The following is a 20303-nucleotide window of genomic DNA, read 5'->3' on the forward strand; positions in this document are numbered from 1 at the left end:
GAAGGAAGAACAATCCCAAATGAATAGTCTAAATTCAGAATTATTGAAACTGGAAAAAGAAGAACAAATGAAGCCCCAAGTCAGCAGAAGGGGGGGACATAATAAAGATCAGAGAAGAAATAAATAAAATAGAGAAGAATAAAACAATAGAAAAAATTAATGAAACCAAGAGCTGGTTCTTTGAGAAAATTAATTTTTTAATTTAACTGTGCCTCTAAACAAAATGATACCACAAAGAAGCAACAAAACAAATCCAGACTATGGGTCTTTCCTGCAGTTCAAAAGACTGATTGCCAAGACTTTCTTCCTGGAGGCAATTTCTGTACCTAAATGAAGTTGAGAGGAAACCAAAAGAGCCCATCAATCTCTCTGAGTTGAGGAGGCAGGTAACAAGAGTTCAGGGAGGCTGAAGAGGCTAGAACTTGTGAGGCAGAGGAAGGAAACCACACAGAAAAAGAACTCCAGGAAATCTGCATAGTGTCCTCTTGAATCTTTGCTAAGTATTGAGCAACACATGCATACTGAAACTTGACAAAACCAAGTAAGAGTGACAGGGAAGCTGTAAGCCAACTGATTCCTCCTGTCACAACCAGGAAGACATTCAAGCCACACCTAGTCAAGAGTGGAGAGTCCTTGGTGATCACTTGGACTGGAGACTCCAGAGGGCTCAGCCCTTAATATGGGGCTGAATTGTCCTTGAAATGAAGATTACTGTAGATCCACAATAGTACGACTTAAAAACAAACCTCAAAACGGTGAAACTGACCAGCAGGCTACTTAACTGTCTGCCAAAATAAAGCCAAAAATCTCATTAAAAGAAAGGCAACAAAAGCCAGACACCCATCCAACACCCAACCAAAATTTACCAGATGTGCCACCAGACCAAACCAAACACCCTGAACAAACCATATTAAGAGAAAAGTAGGTTAACAGGAACAAACCTGGAAATGATAAATGGAACTAGGAGACAAGGACATTAAAATAGCTAAACAGACTTAAAGGGAAACATGATGATAACAGCAAGAGAAACAGATATTTAAAAGAAAAAGAGGAACTCCTAGAGATGAAAAATACATAAAATGAAAATGTCACTGTACAAAATTAACAGCAGACAGTGCATGCAGAAGAAAAGAATCAGCTGAAAATTAAGACACAGTAAAACAAACTATCCAATATGGAACACACAGACAAAAAAGAGATAGAAAAAAATTAACAAAGCATCAGTAACCTTTGGGACAGTATCAGAAGGTGTAACATACATGTAATTGGAGTCCTGGTAAAAAAGAGAGAGGCCAGATTAATTATTTTAAGAAATAAGGGTGAAATTTTTTCCCAATTTGATGAAAACTATAAATCCAGAGATCCAAGAATCTGGATATATCAAGCAGGATAAAAACAAATACATAAACGCAAAACCATAACACAGTACATCGTAATCAAATTGCTGAGAACCACTAATAAAGAACGACTGTCAGAAACTATGAAAGCCAAAAGACTATGGAAGGACATTTTAAAAATACTTGGCAAAAAATCAACTTGCATTTCCATATGCATGAAAATATCCTTAAAAATAAAAATGAAATAAGAATATATTTACATAGGCAAGGAGGAAAGAGTCTAACACTAGTACACCTGCAGGACAAGAAAATGTTAAAGGAAGTTTTTAAGGTGGAAAGATAGTTTCAGTTAGAAATCTGGATATATTATTAAGAAATGAAGAGCATAGGAAATGACAGATACATGGACAAATATAAAAGACTTCTGTCTTCTCACTTATAAAATTTCCTTAAAAGGTAACTGACTAAAGCAAAAATAATGTACTATGAAGTTGGCAATATACATAGAGATAAAGTATATGGCAACAATAGCACAAAGAATGGAAAACAAGGGAAGGTATAGAGTCTTATATGTGAAGAGGTATAGTATTACACAGCTGTATAACAGACTGTAGATAAAATCTGTATTGTAGACTGTGATAAATTAAAAAGATAGACCCTAGAATTGTGTGCATGTGTCACACAGTGCAGTTAATAAGCCAACAGTGGAGATAAAATGGAGTACTAAAAAATACTCAATAATTCAACCCAAAGAAGGTAGGAAAAATTTTAAAAAGAAACAAACCAAGTTGATACAAAGAGAAAACAAAGAGCAAGATGGTCGATTAAAATCTAACTATACTGAAATATATTGAATACATATGATCTAACCACTCCAATCCAAAGATAGAGATTATCAGATTGGCTAAAAAAGCAAAGCCTAACTATATGCTGTCTATAAGAAATGTACTTTAAATATTAAAGTACAGACGGGCTAGAAGTCAAAGGATGGAAAAGATAGAAGGGCTCTCCCTCATGGAGTATAGCAGTGGAGCAGGGCTGAAGGAACAAGATGGCAGCAGGCTCAGAGACTCCAAGGGCGGACTGGTGGTTGCGGCGGTGGGGGTGGGGGTGGGGGGCGCGGGGAGGGAGAAGGGGATTGAGGGGTATTATGTTTGGCGCATGTGGCGTGAGGGATCGAGGGGAGGACAGTGTAGCACAGAGAAGGCACATAGTGAATCTGGGGTATCTTGCTGCACTGATGGACAGTGACTGAATTGGGGTATGGGTGGGGACTTGATGGTGTGGGTAAGTGTAGGGGCCACATTGTTTTTTCATGTGAGACCTTTATGGGAGTGTGTATCAATCATACCTTAATAAAAAACTAAAAAAAAAATAAAAGAAAGAAGGGCAACATCAAGCATTAGAAAACTACAATGGCTATATTAACATGAGAGATTGTACACTCAAAACAAGGGAACAGTGGGTTATTTCACAATGGGGTCAATTCAAAGAAATAATCCTAAATGTGTACTTTCAGTAGGGGCTGCAAAATACATGAAGGAAAAAAACAAAAAATGCAAAAACCCAAGACCCAAAAATCAGATTCAGGTAAAGGTGAGCAAGTATTCATTAGTGAAATAAATAGGTTAGTTAAATTTGCTTTAAAATACTCTACCACTCGCCTGCCCAGAAGTTGGTAGATAGATGAAATACAGGCAAAACGTAGGTAACTTTTGAAGCTAAGTGATTAGTATACAGAGATACACTGTATTATCTTAATTTATACACAAATTTGAAATTTACCATTACATGAAGTTAAATCAGGAAGAAAAAGGGTTTACTTAGGTATGGTGCACTAATTAAAGACATATTACTGATAAGAACTGACAAAAACAGGGGCAGAACTGTGATTCTACCGCAAGAATCCTCAAAACAAAGGTACCATTTTAGTTGTTAAAATGCAGAAAAGTACTGCTGTACACATACGAATAAAATTAGACTTGAAAAGGAAGTATACTCTGGGATCACAACTGCCCGAAAACATTACATTTAAAATTTTTAAGTCTATTTTAAGTTTCTTTAAAAAGCCTTAGTTTCCTTATCTATAAAATGTGGGTAATAATAGTACCTGCCTTAAAAAGGCACTATGAGAATTTAATGCTTTAATACATGTAAACTCTAAGCACTATAAAGCATATAATAAATGCTCAAATGTTTTTTACACTTCATGTTACACTTGTATTTGCAGAAGTTATGATTAAAGTAAAACATTTTAAACAAGCCAGTAATAAAAATGTTTTACCATATATATCACTTTATACAAGACATGTTTACTAAATTTTTTATAAGAAAAGTAGTTGTATATTCTGAAATAATTAGATCAATTTCTTAGTAATCACAAAAATATAAACATAGTTGTATTTTAAAACAGTAAATAGTATACACTGTATTGTTAGTGAGGCAAAAATTATTAGAAGAAAACTTGATTTTATAATCACTTATACCAACAGTTCTAAGCATAGCAAAGAAATTTGCACTGAAAGCAGTGCCACATACTACAGGTCCAAAAAGAGATAAAATAGTATCCCAAGATCAGTTTCACTTGATTTGGGCTTCTAAGGAGCATAATCCTTCAGTCAGAGCTCATCTGGAGATGTCTTTATACACACAAGGCATACACAGAGAAATAATATATATGTATATACATCCTGTCTTTTTACATCAAGTACTCATTCCTCAATTAAAAATCTCATCTTTTAAAAAATATTTAAAATTTCCTGAAAATATTTTTCATCACATGAAGAGTATATATTTCTTGATTTCAAATGATTTTATGATCTCTAATTTCACTTTAATATGAATTTGTTACTATTACTATGTACAAATAATATTCCTATTTCTGCCTTCTGAGTAGAGCACTTTGTATATAAATTTAAAATTTTTTTTCTTTTAAATTTCCAAAAGTGGAGAGTTTTCTAATCATGGTCCTTTACAAAGAATTAGTATATAAAATACATTGACTGATAGAGTAATTAAAACTAGGCAATATATTTACACAAATGCTCATCTGCTTATATTACACTACTACCTCCCTCCCAAATGGTCCATAGCTGACTTTTTGATTAACGCATTCCTATTCAGGAAGCCTAATACAAAGAAAATATTCTTTTAAAATCAGCTTAGCCTCAAGTCCCATTTATATCAATTTTTATAAAATGCAGCAGTATTTGAGGGAAGCCCACAGTTATATTTCTAAGTGTTTAATTGTTTTATAAAGCCTCCTTAACTGAAACAACAGATTAGGATAATTATCTTCACTATTATTTCCTATTTACAAGGTGCTATAGACAGAACAAAGACCTATCTGCAAACATAAAGAATTGAAGGAAAAAAATTATTTTTCAGAATTCAAACAACACCAATTGCACCAAATTCTGCAAATGTTTGCTGCCTACCAGATTCTGATTTAGAAAGAAATGTAAAATCACACACACACAGAGGGAGGGAGGTGGGTAGATCATTTTAGACTGAGATGTTACACAAGAATTGTATTACTAATAACATTCCCCTGCAATGGTACTGATATTAAACTTGTAAAAATTAAGATGTAGTCATGTATATGCAGAGATGCAATCACTAAGACTCTTCTATTTACCCTAAGTCTATTATTCTAAACTAAATTTCCAGAAGTTTCTAGTCACAATTGATAGCAACAATTTTTTAACATTGCTGAGCCCCCTCTGCTGGTTGAGCAACAGTTTTCCAAAAATTAGTTGCAGTACTAATGAAAACACTTGAATTAAATTAATGAAATAATTAATGTGTATTTTGTTATATATATTTCATAAAATGCATACTTTCAGTTTAAAGCAAGATGCATTAACTTTACACCTAAAAAGGTTAAGCTGTAAGTAAAAAAAAAGTTATGTACATTTGTAAACAAAGACAGGCTTCACCAACTTATTTTTTTACATTCGCAAAAATGACTTAATAAAACAGAATCTAGTATGTACAATATTGCTCATTTAAAAATACAAACTGTCATTTTGTTAAGTAAATACTTGTATAACAATATTATCACTATATAGTTTTATAAATAAATACATGAATATATAGTAAAATATACAAACATGCATGGGAATGATAAACACCAAATTCATTATGCTTATTTTAGAGAGATAAAGGCAAATGGGATTGGAAGGAAAACACAAAGGGTTTCAATGGTTACCTGTTTCTATTTTCCTTAAAAAAACAATTCTGAAGCTAATATGGCAATAGGACAAACTTGATAAAGCTAGCTAAAGGTTAAAAAAAATTTTTATTGCCCCTAAAAATATTTTTCTGTAAAATGTGGTATACAACATTGTTGTTTTTTTTTTAAGTAGGAAAATTAAGTGTCATTCTTGAATCACTCTGCTGGATACTTCAAATTAAGTAAGTTAAATAACTGCAGTGATATTAAATAAATGATTTTATATATAAGAAAGAAGAAAAAATTGCTAGGAAAGAAGTTTTTTAAAAAGCAGTAAGAATAAGGGGCTCTCTTGTCCCCTCCTGGCATGAGGCAGGAGCTCTATTCTCTCACTTTATTTCTGGATAAAAGCCTGTACCTTGCTCTCCTAAAAAAAAAAAAAAGTAGTAAGAATAAGGAAATGTATTATTGGTTACATAAGAATGTGAATACACTTAATGCCACAGAATGATACACTTAAAAATTGCTAAATTTTTAAAAAAAGGCTAAATTGCTAATTTTAAGTTACATCTATTTTACAATAAAAAAGAAATGTATTACAAGCCAGGCCAATTTTAATGGAAGGAAAACAATATTTTATTTATAGATTAAAAACTAAGGACAAAAATTCCAAGTGGAAATTTCTGCTGTTAAAGCACAGCTGATTGGCACACTAATGTAATTCTATCTCAGTCAGTTATGGATCAAAAAATATGAAAAATGGCACAAGAGAAAACAAAAATTGTAGACTACACTATCATCACTCCTATAGACAAACTAAAGTAAACTACCAAAATTAAAATTTTTAAAGAACAAATTTCAGAAAATTTCGAACTTTATATCATTATTTTGATTCTACAAATTAAATTTACCTCTTGATGACTATAATATATTCCCATTGGTCTCTACCACCTCTGTGACCTTTCATTTTGAGGTTCCTTTCAAATCCTCTCACACCCTGAATGTGGAGGTGGCCCCTAGAATTCCATTTTTGCCTTCTCTTTCCTTGCTACATTTTCCCCTTAGGTAATTTCATGGTTTCAAATACAGCCACTATAAGAGAATGACTCATTCGATTGTGAGATTCTTGACCTTACAGACAGATGTGTTCATCTGATATGCCTGGTGAAAGGTAGATTCAATTAAATGTCTGTTCAAAAGGATGGATAGATTGGATGGATGGTTCAATGGAGAGATCAATCACTCCGAACTCATCTCTAGGCTTCTCCTGAACTACATCTGCCCATTTTCGTATTTTCAATTGCCGTCTGGACAGCTGACACCAAATTCATATTGAACATTTTTCCAGCCACCCACTTATTCTCCTACTTACCTGACTCAAAAAAACCTAGGAGTCATCTTTTATTTTTCCTTTTCTCTTCCTCCCACATATAATCAGTTGTCAAATTTCTCTCACATTCACCCTTCCACCCAAATCCCTCCACTGCTGTCCTACAGGCCCAAATCATCTCTTAACTCAACTACTGCAAGGAAGAGGATTAGCTGGTTTTTCCCACTGCTTTCTCCTTCCTCCTCCAACCTACCTTTCATTTTACTTCAAGATTAATCTTCACAGTGCAAATCTGGATCAAAAACTTCATTGTTTACTCAATGCCTACTCTTTAAATAGTCAAGGTCTTTAGCACTGCATTTTTTTCATGTTTATTTTTATTGTAGTAAAAAAATACATAACAAAACAACATTTTAATCATTTTTAAGTAAACATTTCATGGCATTGTGTTCACATTGTACAAACATCCTACTATCCATCTTCAGAACTTTTTCACCATCCCAAATAGAAATTCCATACCCATTAAATACTAACTCCCCATTTCTCCTACCCTCTGCCCTTAGTAACCACTATTCTGCATTCTACCTCTATGAATCAGACTACTCCTGGTACCTCATATAAGTGGAATAATATAATATTTGTCCTTTTGTGTCTGGCTTATTTCACTCAGCATGATGTCTCCAAGCTTCATCCATGTTGTAACATGTGTCAGAATTTAATTCCTTTTTTAAAGCTGAATAATATTCCATTGTATGCATAATCACATTTTGTTTATCCATTTATCCACTGATGAACATTTTGGTGTTTTTATTTAGTTATTGTGAATATGCTACTATGAACACTGATGTACAGTTATCTGAGTTCAAGCTCTCACTTCTCTTGGATATATACCTATAAGTGGAATTGCTAGACCATTTGTAATTATGTTTAATTTTTACAGGAACTGTCTTCCACAGCTTGCACAGCATTTTAACATCATCGGAATCTGGGTCCAACCCCGTTTTCTGTGTACCTCTCTCCACTTCAGTCTAGTCTCCTATCGTTCGGCCAAATGAATATGGACAGAGTCCCTTCCTGTATCTATGATCCTTTGCCCTTGCTGTTCTGTTTGGGATACAATTATTTTTCCCCCTTTATTCCTCCATTTCATTTCAGAGCATTTAATGCAATTCTCAAGTCAAATAACATCTTACAACAACACGCAGTACTTTTTCCCCATCAAAGCATCTTTTCATACTTTGAATCACTTTCTCAGTTCGGGACACCCCCAAGGACTAAGTATGGCTGGCTTTGCCATCTCTATGTTAATGACAGCATCTAAGATATGGAGGCCGCTGCACTGTCCACCAGAGGTTTTCACAGACCCTACTTCGTCCCTCACTCCCTGCACGGCCAAAAGGGTTCAGGTCCTCTCATCAGTTTAGGGAAGCCTGGAGTGGAAGTCAGTCTGGGTTAAATTCCACCAGACAAGCCAGATAAACTATGGGTCACTTAGGTATCCCGCACAACCCTTGGCTCAGGTGCCCAATGGCAGACCTCTCGGCATAAGCCTGCCTGGCATTTTGCCAGGGATACACCCTCCACCAACCCAAAAGGTCTCTAAGTGTCAAAGCATCATAACCCGTGGTCTGTCAAGCAAGTTCTTCAATCAGCACCGCGCCATAAGGTCAAAAACAGATCTGTGCTGTTAGGATGCGCCTGGGCTTTCTGCTTTTGCGCAGTGGAAGATGTGGGGTTCCACCTGCCAAGGCCTCCAGAGAGGCCCACTGGGAGCAGGAGGCACGCCCCACTGGACTCCTCACTGTGCGGCCCGGCAAGAGTATTGTGGGTGTCCACTTGCCCTGGGCCACAAGCCAGCTAGCGCGGACAGAGGACACAGCAGGCAGAACACACCTTGGCGCTGTCATCACCACCAGGACCTGTGGTCAAACTCAGGATACAATTTTAGATGTGCAAATCTGCCTATCCTTCAAGGCTGGCTCAAGCATCACCTATTCAAGAAAGCTTTCCCTGATTTCTCCAACTAGAATATCTTTAACTGAATTATCTTTTTATTTCCTTCCATTTTCTATAAACTAGGTACATATCTTTCTCAGCAAGTAGGGGTTATATGTTTATGTATGTACTGCCCTCATTAACTACCAAGTAGTAGACAATGGGGAAAAATGAATAGAACGTATCAATGACAAAGGAATACAGATAAAATGTAACTCAAAATTTCCTATTAAGTTGAGGCCTATCAAGGAAAGCTAAACTGTACTTGCTAAAAAGTTTTTTTTTAATGTTCTCTGTCAACATTTCCAGTGCAATGACAGATAACCCAAACATTCTACTTCTATGAATATGTCTGAACTAAACCTTAGGAGTAAATAAATTACAGCACACCGTAATCATAAGCAGCTGTTAAAAAGGAGGTGGATCTGTACGTTCTAACTTAATACTCTACAACATACTGTGAAATTTAACAGCCCTTTCTGCCTAAAAATGTGAGGGTGAATTTTTTTGTAACCATAGAAAGTGTTTTCATTTGAAACTATAGTTTGTTTATGGCAATTTGTAAAAAAGATTCACTTATGTGAATTGGTTACAATTCACAATTTTTAAAAATGTCTCCCATTTTCAGTAAATCCAACTTGGCTCCGATTTTAAAATGTAAAAATACATATTTAAAAGCATGATATTCTACAGTCTAATTTTAAAACAAGACATCCAGGAGAGCTTATAATATTCCCACCAAAAATAAATACTAACAAAACTGGCAATTTTGTAATATTTAGAATCAAAGTGTTGAGTGGTCTACATATTGCAACTATGTATCTTTAAGTGGGGGGGAAAAAACTTTATAAATGAGTGTTCTCCAAAGAACTAAACATCAAAACTAAACAGCTAAAACTGTTCAGAATTTGCCAGACTTTTTTGGGCTTCACTACTTTAAAAAGTTTGCCTGTGAAAGAGCACAGCTTTGGAAAAAGAAGAGGATCTAGAATTTGAACCCAATTCCATGACTCCATTTTTAGAAAGACATTTTAGTAAAATCATTCACTGAAATTAATTTAAAATCATGCTCAAGAACAAACAAAACCAAGCCAAAAAAACCTCTACCATGTTTCATTACATAGTATCTTGTATCCAGACTTTCACCTTCCCCGTTAGCTCATTCTTGAAAACATCCTTCCCTTGTTACATTCCCCATGCTATGAGCAAACAAGAAGCAGGGTGAAAATGGTGTTTTAGAAGATGTAATTCCAAGTACTCTACCATCCCCTAATATTCCTATTAAACCTCCAATTTGCATATGGAGCCAGCTTCCTCATTGATACACAACAGTATTCTGCAAAGAACATAATACATTTGAACAATATGCTGCAATGTAAGGAAACGGAAATTTTCATTTTCACTTATATTTTCTCTAGTGGTGGTCAGAGCAAAGGAATTCATGAAAGGTAATGTCTTGACTATTTCGTACCCCCAGGAAACCTAAAGGACAGTAGCACACGCACATGAAGTAAATCTTTTTTCACAAGCTTGCCTGACCAATAAAAAATTTTTTAAAAAATCACTTAGTAGGTAAATTTCCTGGAGGTTGTTCAGAAAATAAGGACGGGCCCAGGAATCTTAATTTTTTAACAAGCACTACAGCAGATGTACGCTCAGAAAAGCCTCAGTAGTACTTCTAAAACTTAACCTTATAATCTCATTTATAGTTTTCTTTACCTTACTTAACTGAGCAAGAGTTTTAAAATACACCTAAGAAAACTATCAGAAAAATATATAATATTATAGCAGATCTTAAGAGATTATGAAGCAACTGAACTCTTATTTTACTAATGAGGAAACTGAGGTCAGAAAATGTGATGTAAAGTCATGCAGTTAATTAGTGGCAAAACAGAACCTTTATCTTTTGTCTTTTAGCTCAGTTTTCCTCATAATATACCATACCAAAATCTATTTTTAAAAGACCAGCAGTAAAGCATTATTTATTATGTCTATCAAAAAGTCACGAGTTGATGAAACCTGGCACATTCACTCAACAAAGCTGCAGGAATGATTAAGGACTACCTCTGTTCCAATATGGCATAATCTCCAGGACGCAGTAAGTGAAAAGAGAAAGGTGCTGAACACTGTACATCATACAGCAACCTCTCGTAGAAGAACACAGAAAATGTATGTAGATATTTGCTTATTTTTGCAAAAACAGTGAAAGGATAAACCAGAAACTAAAAGAAGTTAGGAGGTGCATGGTACAAGTGCAGGCCACACAGCACACCGTGGCCACTTCCCCGGGGTGGAACGGGCTCTGACAGTGGCACCAGTGCCTCCAGTGGTGACCCTCCCCCATATTTCTCAAAGTTCTGGTAATACCATCTATCCCTTTTGTTCCCCCAACTTTGAGGTTACAGTTTCACCACCCATTTATTAATCTCTAGGCTACCCATCCTACTTTTGTGCTCTCAGTCTTGCAAACATACATAATTAATTCCCTATATTAAATCCCTCTATTTGAAATATCTAGTATGTTCTCCATTTTCTTGACCGGATCCTGACAGACAGGCTACTCTAAGGGTAAAAAAATAACACAAAGAATCTTACATTTGGCTCAGTAATTTGGTTAGTAGTGTTATAAATACTACATTTTTAAAATTTCTTATGTCTACTGTAGGATAAAGCAAATAAATGTGAATACTAAAAACCAAGATTTTCAGTTTAAGAAGAGAAAAATATAAAATCTAAAGAAAAAAACCCTGTAATACGTTAAAATTAAATTGAAAATACCAATATGAAGTTTTGATTTCTAAAAAACATATTCTCTAGCTCTGCCCATCAAAAGGACATAGAAATAATGAAGGCCTAGTAGCAATGAGCATTCCTAGCACTGAGATCTTGGTTTCTAATAGCACTCCTGTAATAGAATAGGTCTTCCTTAGAGAAATGACTGATTTCAGGACAAGGACAGGAAGAGTAGGTGGTGAACCTGGGATCTTCTGACAGAAAACAACCCAAAGACCAATGGAGACATGTCAAAAAGATACAACAGGAGCTTGAAGACACTTACACTGGTCAAAGTTCAGCATCAGAAAGACTAATGGTTGTAACTAAGTATAAAATAATGAATAAATAAAAATCCATACTCCAGTGATACAGAATAGCAAAGAAATTCATCTGCCACCACTGAGGTGACCAATTCTTTACTAAGGAAATTTACAAGGAAAAGCACAAAATTAAAACCCTGTGTTACTAGAAGAGACTTTAGTTCATTCTCAGTTGAGGGTATCCTGACAGCTAATAAATGTGGAAGGAAAAATAATATCCTTTTGTAACTTCCAAAGAAACAACTGACTAAGGCAAGGATCATAATGGATGGCTGAGGAACAAAGCTTATCACAATTTTACGTTGTGTTAAACTGTCACTCCACAAATTATTTGATCGTTGTAAAGGGAAACCTGGAAAGATCTAGGACTTTCATGCTCACCAAGTGATCAAATTTAGCATCATTATAATGGAAAAATCTGATGTCAACTGTGATACAGTATCAGTGCACAGTATCACAAAGGACTGCAGACATAATATAAGCAAGCCTTTAGATTTCCCTTAAAATTCAATAAAGGAAGGAGCTAAATGACACAAGGAAACATTGAGACAAATCAAGAATGTGGAAGAAACTAGCAGAGAACCAGACCAGTCTCTTCAAAAACTTAGTGTCACTGAGGGCAACAAAAAAAGTCAGGGGAAGACTGTTTCAGATTCAGAAGCAAAGCTAAAATAACAGCCAAATGCAATTTGGGAATTCTGACTGGATGCTGGTTCCTACTTGAGTCCTTCGCACTTGCTGTTCCTCTGTCCCCAGAACTTAGCATTAAACATTCTGCCTTGTGTCCTTCAGCTGGTCACCACCTTCTCACTGAGGCCTTCTCTAAACCACCCAATCTCAATTTATTAGTCTTCCCTTTCTGCTGCATGTCATTATTCCAACACCTTGTTTTATTTTCTTTGTAGTGCTTACTACTATCTGCACTTTTGTTCATTCACTAATTGCTTTCTCCAATCTCAAATTTAAGAGCCAGAAAGTTAGAGAACTGGCCTATTTTGTCCACTGTATCCTAATACCTTGAGCCATACCTATCCCACAGAGCATTTAATAAATGTTTGTTGAATGAATGGAGCAATGAACAAAAAAGGCAAGAAAGATTCAATAGACATGTGGGATCCTGCAATGCCTCAGAAAGCTTAGGAACACCAACCCTTAAGAATGGAAAGTATATACTGAATGAATATTTGGTGCCTGATATGAGCCTTAAATATGCCTTTAAGACACTAAAAATATTGCATATTAATCATACTACATAATACATTCCTTTTAAGCTATTTGGCAGGAATTGATTAGTATAGTAATTTCAGATATTAAGTATAAACTAATTGTGCAAGGACAACAGTGGTTAAGTGGTAGAACGTACAGGACATACTCTACAGAGCTGGATAGAGCAGCTAAATGAAAAAAATGTCTCCTACCAGGAAGATGAATGTTCGAGTTATAACAATGAACATGATATACATGAGAGGCAGTAAGACTAGCCTGGCTGAACAGACTGCATGATGGGTGTCACTGAAAATAAGGAGGGAAAAGTACAATGAGGGCCATATGGAGTGTTCAAAGACACGAAGGGGAAGCTAGGCAGGAATGAATTATCAGTTTCTTGATCAGAGGAGAAACATTCAGATAGTAGTCCTTTAAGATTGATCTGTCGTAATACTGTCATCTCAAGCATAACCACTTCCAAAGATTACTCGGGAGAAAAACTCAAACAGCAGCTACTGTTTACTGATTGTTTACCATGTGTTAGGTATTCAGTTAAATAGTTTACATGTATGTCATGAGGTAGGAATTTTAATCCCCATTTTGAGGATGAGGGAGACTAGGATCATACTAGCAAATGGTAGGCCCTGGCAACAAAACCAGGTAAGAAATGTAACACCAATTCTGTCTGCATTCAGCTCATGAAAGCCAGGTCTACACTCATGGCAGCAAATACGATAAGGAATAGGGAAATCTGAGAGCTCCTGAGGAAGGTAATACAGAAATACATGGCAGAATAGAAGAAATGAAAGAGTATTAAAAAGAGATTGCCAGTTTTATGGTCTACATACCAGAATAAAATTATTCAACCTATAAAAATGGAAATACTGACAAGGGAACTTGGTTAGTGAAGGTTTTTATTTTAAGGGAGGAGAGAGATGAAATATGGACTCAGTTGTGAATACCTGTACAGCTGAGTTAGAGGATATGCTTTATAAAGTCTCTAGAAAACCAAGAGGCATAAACTAAGGATCACAACTAGATGGATTTAAGAAATATCAGGACAGTGGTGTATTCCTGCTACAGGACAGGGGGACTACACGGTAAGGAAGCTAGGAGGTAAGTTCCCCTTGTCCTAGTCTTAATGTTTCATAAAAAAGGAAAAAAGGAAAAAAGGAAGGGAAGGGAGAGGAGGGGAGGGGAGGGAAGGGAAGAGAGAAAAAAGAAAAGAAATCGAGTGTTTAGTGTGTGCTAGGTAATGTTCTAAGAAGTCCACATGCATTCCCACATTTAACTGTCCCATAATAAAGGCATCATTATCCTCATTTATTAGGTGAAAAAACTGAGAGGTACAGAAGCTAAGGGCCATACCTTAGGAGAGTAGCAGAACTAGGGTATAAGCCTAGGTCTACCTGGGGCCAAAACCTATTATTTCAATTACTATGCTAAAATAAATGGTTATTAAGCCTACTGCCAGAGCATAAGTTGTCTTGTTTGTGGGTGTGGTAATATATTCATAAAATGTGCGATTCAGTAGCATTAAGTATGTTCATGTTGGTGTGCAACCATCACCACCATCCACCTCCAGAACTCTGCTATCATCCCAAACTGAAACTCCACACCCATTAACCAGTAACTCCCCATCTCCTCCTTTCCCCAGTCCCTGGCAATTACTATTTTATTTTGTCTATGAATCAGACTACTCTAGGTACAAGTAAGTGTAATCATTCACTATTGCTCTTTTGTGTATTGTTTCACCTAGCATAATGTCAAGATTTCTTACCATTAAGTTACCTTTAAGTTAAACAAAATGTGAAATTCTAACCCACCCGTCATTCTGCATCTCTGGGGATTACATCCCCAAAGTTCCATTACCATTTATGAAACACACTTTTGGAAGAGGAAACTGCATTTACTGAGAAAAAAGGGAAGAGGTGAAGATCCACAAACCAAAATTTGAAATGAAGGACATGCAGGAAAATAAACCTTTAGATTCAATAAGAAGGGAGCAGCTTGCTTGATCTTGACTAAACCAATGGATGTAGTTGGAAAGATGTTATTAGATGTTATTAAGTTCCTTAAAGCAAAAGCTAAGAAAGCAGTCCAAAAGAACATACTGCAAACACAACGCTGCTTGATTCTAAACAAGACTTTGTTCTTTTCTGCAAAAGACAGCAAGACTACGAGTAAAAATGCTTTAGAAAGAAATACAAGTTTACCCCTGAACAACACAGGTTTGAACTGTGCGGGTCCACTTATATGCAATCTTTTTTTTCAATTACTATATTGGAAAATCTTTTAAAGATTTGAGACAATGTGAAGAAACATTTTCTTCTTTCTAGTTCACTTTATTGTAACAATATAGTATATACATAATACATAATACAAAATGTCTTGATCAATTGTTCATGTTATTACTAGATTTCCAGTCAACAGTAGGCTATTAGTAGATAAATTTTGGGGGAATTAAAATTTACACGTGGATTTTCAACTGCAAGGGGGTGGGTCCCCCTAACTCCACATTGTTTAAGGATCAACTGAACTGAAACAAAAGGATAAACTCCATTTTCCCTTGACTTCCATCTGAAAAGCCAGCAGACGGGAGAGGCAACATTTAGTAAAACTGCACTAACGAATTCACAATCAACATCAATCTTTCTCCAAAAAAGAAAACACAAATTTGGAAGAGTATGCCATACTAGTAAATTCCTTAAAACAGTTTAAATAAAAGTATCCTAAATACTAAATTTTGAAGGGAATATTGTAGCTAACACGTTTGCCTTTATAGAATTTAAATCAAATACTCAAATATATTAGAAGACAAGAGAAAATAAGTTATTATCTAAACTAAGTAACCATCCTGAGTAGTAAATTTTACAAGTAACTACTGCTTTACATAATGCCCATACATTTATAGTGTGTGTGTGTGTGTGTGTGTGTGTGTGTGTGTGTGTGTGTCTACAAGCATCAAAGCACCAAAGATACTTCCATCTTTGAAGCAAAACACCAAACAGCAACACTGGAAAGAACTAAATAAAAACTTATTAAATAAATTAAACTTAGAAAACAAATTAAAAGATAGAAATTTAATATGGGAAGAACCAGAATTCAAAGCAAATTTGCTTCCTAATACACGCATAAGTAAGAAAATGCAAATTAAGCTATACGAGTACCACTAAATCATAATTTCACAAGACATTTAGAAGACTGTTACAAGAAACAATCTTAAAAATTAGCTGTATTGAGCTTAATACTGGGCAATTTTTAAATGATTTCTCTATAGGTCATCCTTTCAGGTGTAACAAACAGCCACCATACAGAAAAATGAACACCACCTTCACTTTTGTCAACCACAACCTTAAAACACTCGTTTTCAGTTAAGATACAGATTGTGCCTGTTCAACTAAAACAATACTGCATTACTTAAAGATTCTATTCAACCCAAAAACTCATTAAAATTCTTGCAATGTAGGCAAAATGTAGGTAATTATAAAAGGTGAGGAACTTCTATTGGGATACAGAAATTCAGTATCAGAGATGCTAAGCCATCTCAATTCACATAGATTTTTTTTTATTCAACTATTCATTGATAAACAATCTCAGTCCACATAGATTCTATAAAATAGTGTAGCTCTGGCTTAAACTGTCAGCTTCACAAAAAAAGGAAAGGACCTTCGCATTTTATCACTGGGAGAACGGAGGCAGTACGAATAACCACTTACAGTCAACACTCTAAGGGACTGACAAGCAAACATTAATTAAATGTAACCAAATTAAAATCATACAGCGCTGCTGTGTCAGTGTACAAAACAAAAAAGCAAAACATCATCACTCTAAAGTTGTCACCATTTAGTAATCTGAGATATTTTAATTGTAGCTGTAATGCCTGTGTTTGTTGCCTGCACATATGACTCACTCTCAGAAAGGTTCTCTCAAGATTCTGCTGGGTTTTTTAGAATGCAGAAACCATAACTGGGGCATACTGTGTGGGAAGTGTCAATGACAGTGAATGAATAAAAGGGGAAAAGAACTCAAGATAAATTTTTTTTGTAAGTTTTTATAAAAAGCAAGTCACTCACAGAAGGCAGATTTTTCTGCAGAACAGGAAAGGTTGGGGTTGGGGAAAGCCATTCTGCTCTGAGTAGCCTTTCCTGACTCCCTTGGTTGGATTCTGGGCACTTCTCACACTGTAATATACTTAACTGGTTCCCTTGTCTGGCTCTCCAACCAGGCTGCAGGCAGCTTGAGACCAAAAGCTGTCTTATCTTAGAATCATTAGGACCTACTTCCCAAAATGCCCAGCACACAGACGACCCTCAGTAGTTGTTTTCATAAAACTGATTTATTGAACAATCATTTTTACAAAGTGCTTTCACAAACATTACCTCCTTTGATCCACACAACAATCTTGTGAAGTGGAAAGGATATTATTTAACCAAGTAGTTTTTGGTTTTATAAGGCGTTGTTAACCGACTGAAACAACCCTGAAATCACAAAGATAATCACATATTTATCCATCTTTGGGATTACTTCTCCTTGGAACCTCAATATTCTTGTATAACCCAGAGGTTTTGCTAGCATTTTCCAGGCTTCACTTCATAATAGTAAGGAATCAAACAGCTCTGAATCTTACAGAAGGGTTTTAACTACATAAAGCAGTGTTAGATGAAGACTCTTCCAGAAATCAGACATTAAGAAGCATCCTAAGCTATTTTTCCTGATCTGTTCTTTTTGTGATTATGAGAAGGCGAAGGCAAGGAATTGCTAAAGGCAGAATGCTGGAGAGTGAATGATGTCATGGGTGTCATGAAGCTGCATCAATACCTGATGATGATTTAGCACAACAATGCAACACATTATGCCAAGAAGCATAGTGTCAAGCCACCAGGATGTTTTACTGCATTCATTTCATGACTCTCTTAGCAAACTGAAATGTAGAGTGGCTCTTCAATTTTGTACAAGGAGAAGTTGTTGGTTTGGGTTTATATCCCTAAGAAAATCTACAACTCTCTATGGAAAAGGATTTAAGGGGAAAATGGTCAAAGAATTTGCTAATAATAAACTAAACGGTTGTCATTTTAGCAATTAAAAACTTTCAAAGACAAAACACCGGTGGGTCAAATGTACACTGAGTACTGTATTTATACTGGACTTGTCAAAAGCGAAGTTGCAGGGTCTAAGATGACAACATCCAAGAGAAAGGGCACCTACTCACAGTATCTCAAAGTTAGGAATCTGAGAGAGCATCACTATTCTGTATAAAAGCTACAGACTGAAATTTAAACCTTCAATTCTAAAGACAGTATTTCCTCTCAAATTTTCCTTGTCCCTTTAAATCGATGTCATCACTCTTAGGCACAAACAAAACAAATTTAAGTCATAAAAGGTATTTGGCATATCCAAGCCAAAGCCATAGGCCTCAACAATTCCCCATAGCACGATTTCAGCTGAAGCCATCATTTCTCAAGGAAGAGATCACAAGCCTTCAAACCGGCTTCCCCACGTGATAGAAACTAAATCAAAGTCTCCAAATTAGCATCTGAACAACAAGTTGTTTTCAAAAAAGAGTGACAAGCCTACTACAATGTCCCCGCCAGCAAATGAGAACTGGTAATATGTGTCTGAATCTTCATCCAAAACTATCAGAATGCCCCCCCAAAAAAGTCCAAAAATTCTGGCGATTAAGAAATGAGGCTTTTATTTTACTAATAAAATTCGGGAGATTTCATAGAAAACAGCAATTCCGAATCTTAACAATCCAAACAAAGATTTCAAACGAACGAGGGCTTCCTTAGCTCCGAAGTTACTCTGCAGAGACCATCAAGATCTGAGTTGTTTCTCCTTCGTTTGCAAATTCGTCCCCACCCTCCCCCGTTCCCTTTGCACAAACAACTCTCACCAGAAGCCATCCACAGTCACAACGTGGATTCGCTGTCTCAATCAAGGAGACCCTCAGTTCCCACTTCGCTAGGGGAACGCTCAAAAAGCTAAGGGGCAGGAAAGGCTGCTTGTGTTTTATTTTTTAAGCTAATTCCAAAATCTTTCCTTTGCAGCTTCCGAGATGCTGCCCCTCGCCGCAGTCCCAATTTTGGGGGGCACCAGACTCCGGCTCCCTCGCAAGGCGTTAAAGACTCCGGGGTGGGGTGAAAGATTATATTACACCCTCACAGTCACCCTTATCCTGGTCATACACCCTTTCGGGGCCCCACTGAGAACCGCCCTGCTTGAGGAGAGGGGCCAAAATGACTTCCATCCTAAGGGCTGGCTGGAAAGTGGCTCTCCTCCTCCTTGCCTAATGCAGGAAGGCCAAGGATGATGACCGCAAGGCCCCCACGTCTGCCGGCACCGACCGCCGGGCGGGGTGCAGGGCCTGCGCCGAACCCGGGGCGCCCACTGCCCCCTGCGAGCCCCGGGCATAAAGGGCAGGATGCGCTGGCTCCCCGCCGCGGTCCCGGGAGGAGGAGAGGCCTCACCTGGCCCAGCCCGCGCCACGCTCTCAGGTTCGCTCCGCTGGCGACAGCGATGAGGGAGCCGAAGACAGGGCAGGGCCAGAGGCGCTCCGCCTCAGGCCGCACTTGCCGCACTCGGGGCCCCTCACAGCTGGCGGGACCCCGAGCCTCACGGAGACGCCATCTTCCTCCACTCAAACGCCGCGGCCCCTGCTGCTTTGGCCCCGGAGACGACAGCGCTGAGTGCGCATGCGCCGGATGTCGGCGCGGAGGCCGCGCGCACACTTAAGCGCGGCGGGTCCGCGCGAGGCGGCCTTGGGGCGGCGCCATGTTGGGAAGGGACGTGGCTCCGCGCAGAGGTTCTCCAGAAGCTGGAACGCTGGTCTGGGTGAGTGAAGCTAAGAAACGTCGCGCTTCCGCGCCCGCCGTCCTTAGGTACCTAGAGCCGACCTCAGATCTGCACCCACCCTCCTTTGCACTGTCTGGGGCAACTTGAGCGGTTTTCCCAGGGATGTGAGACTATGACAGGCGTTTGACCGGGAATTAACTCATTTGTACCCCCTGGGGGCCCGGTTGAGCACAGCGGAGAGCAGTTGCAGATGGAAGTGCTCTTGGATGCCAACTCAGGAGGGAACTCAGTGCCTTGGTTGTGCAAGTGAAGCCTCCCTTAACTGAAGCAACCGCTGTGTAACTTGTTACTGGCTCCATTTCTCAGATGTG

At 37.3% G+C, this 20303-nt stretch overlaps 2 protein-coding genes across 3 annotated transcripts in view; one reads left to right on the plus strand and one right to left on the minus strand.

Moving 5' to 3' along the window:
• FBXO42 (F-box protein 42) overlaps positions 1 to 19817 on the minus strand; it is a 96031-nt gene extending 76214 nt beyond the window's left edge. Inside the window, exon 1 of the mRNA XM_073233277.1 lies at positions 19608 to 19817. The gene's annotated coding sequence lies outside the window, so the exon portion shown is untranslated. The remainder of the gene's footprint in view (positions 1 to 19607) is intronic.
• Positions 19818 to 19896: 79 nt separating this feature from the next.
• SZRD1 (SUZ RNA binding domain containing 1) overlaps positions 19897 to 20303 on the plus strand; it is a 28734-nt gene continuing 28327 nt past the window's right edge. For both annotated transcript variants that reach the window (XM_073233282.1, XM_073233284.1), the window contains exon 1: positions 19897 to 19971. In XM_073233282.1, the coding sequence (XP_073089383.1) occupies positions 19912 to 19971 (60 nt within the window). In that variant the 5' untranslated portion in view covers positions 19897 to 19911. The remainder of the gene's footprint in view (positions 19972 to 20303) is intronic.

This window comes from Manis javanica, chromosome 4 (genome assembly GCF_040802235.1).
Source record: "Manis javanica isolate MJ-LG chromosome 4, MJ_LKY, whole genome shotgun sequence".
Lineage (NCBI taxonomy): Eukaryota > Metazoa > Chordata > Mammalia > Pholidota > Manidae > Manis > Manis javanica.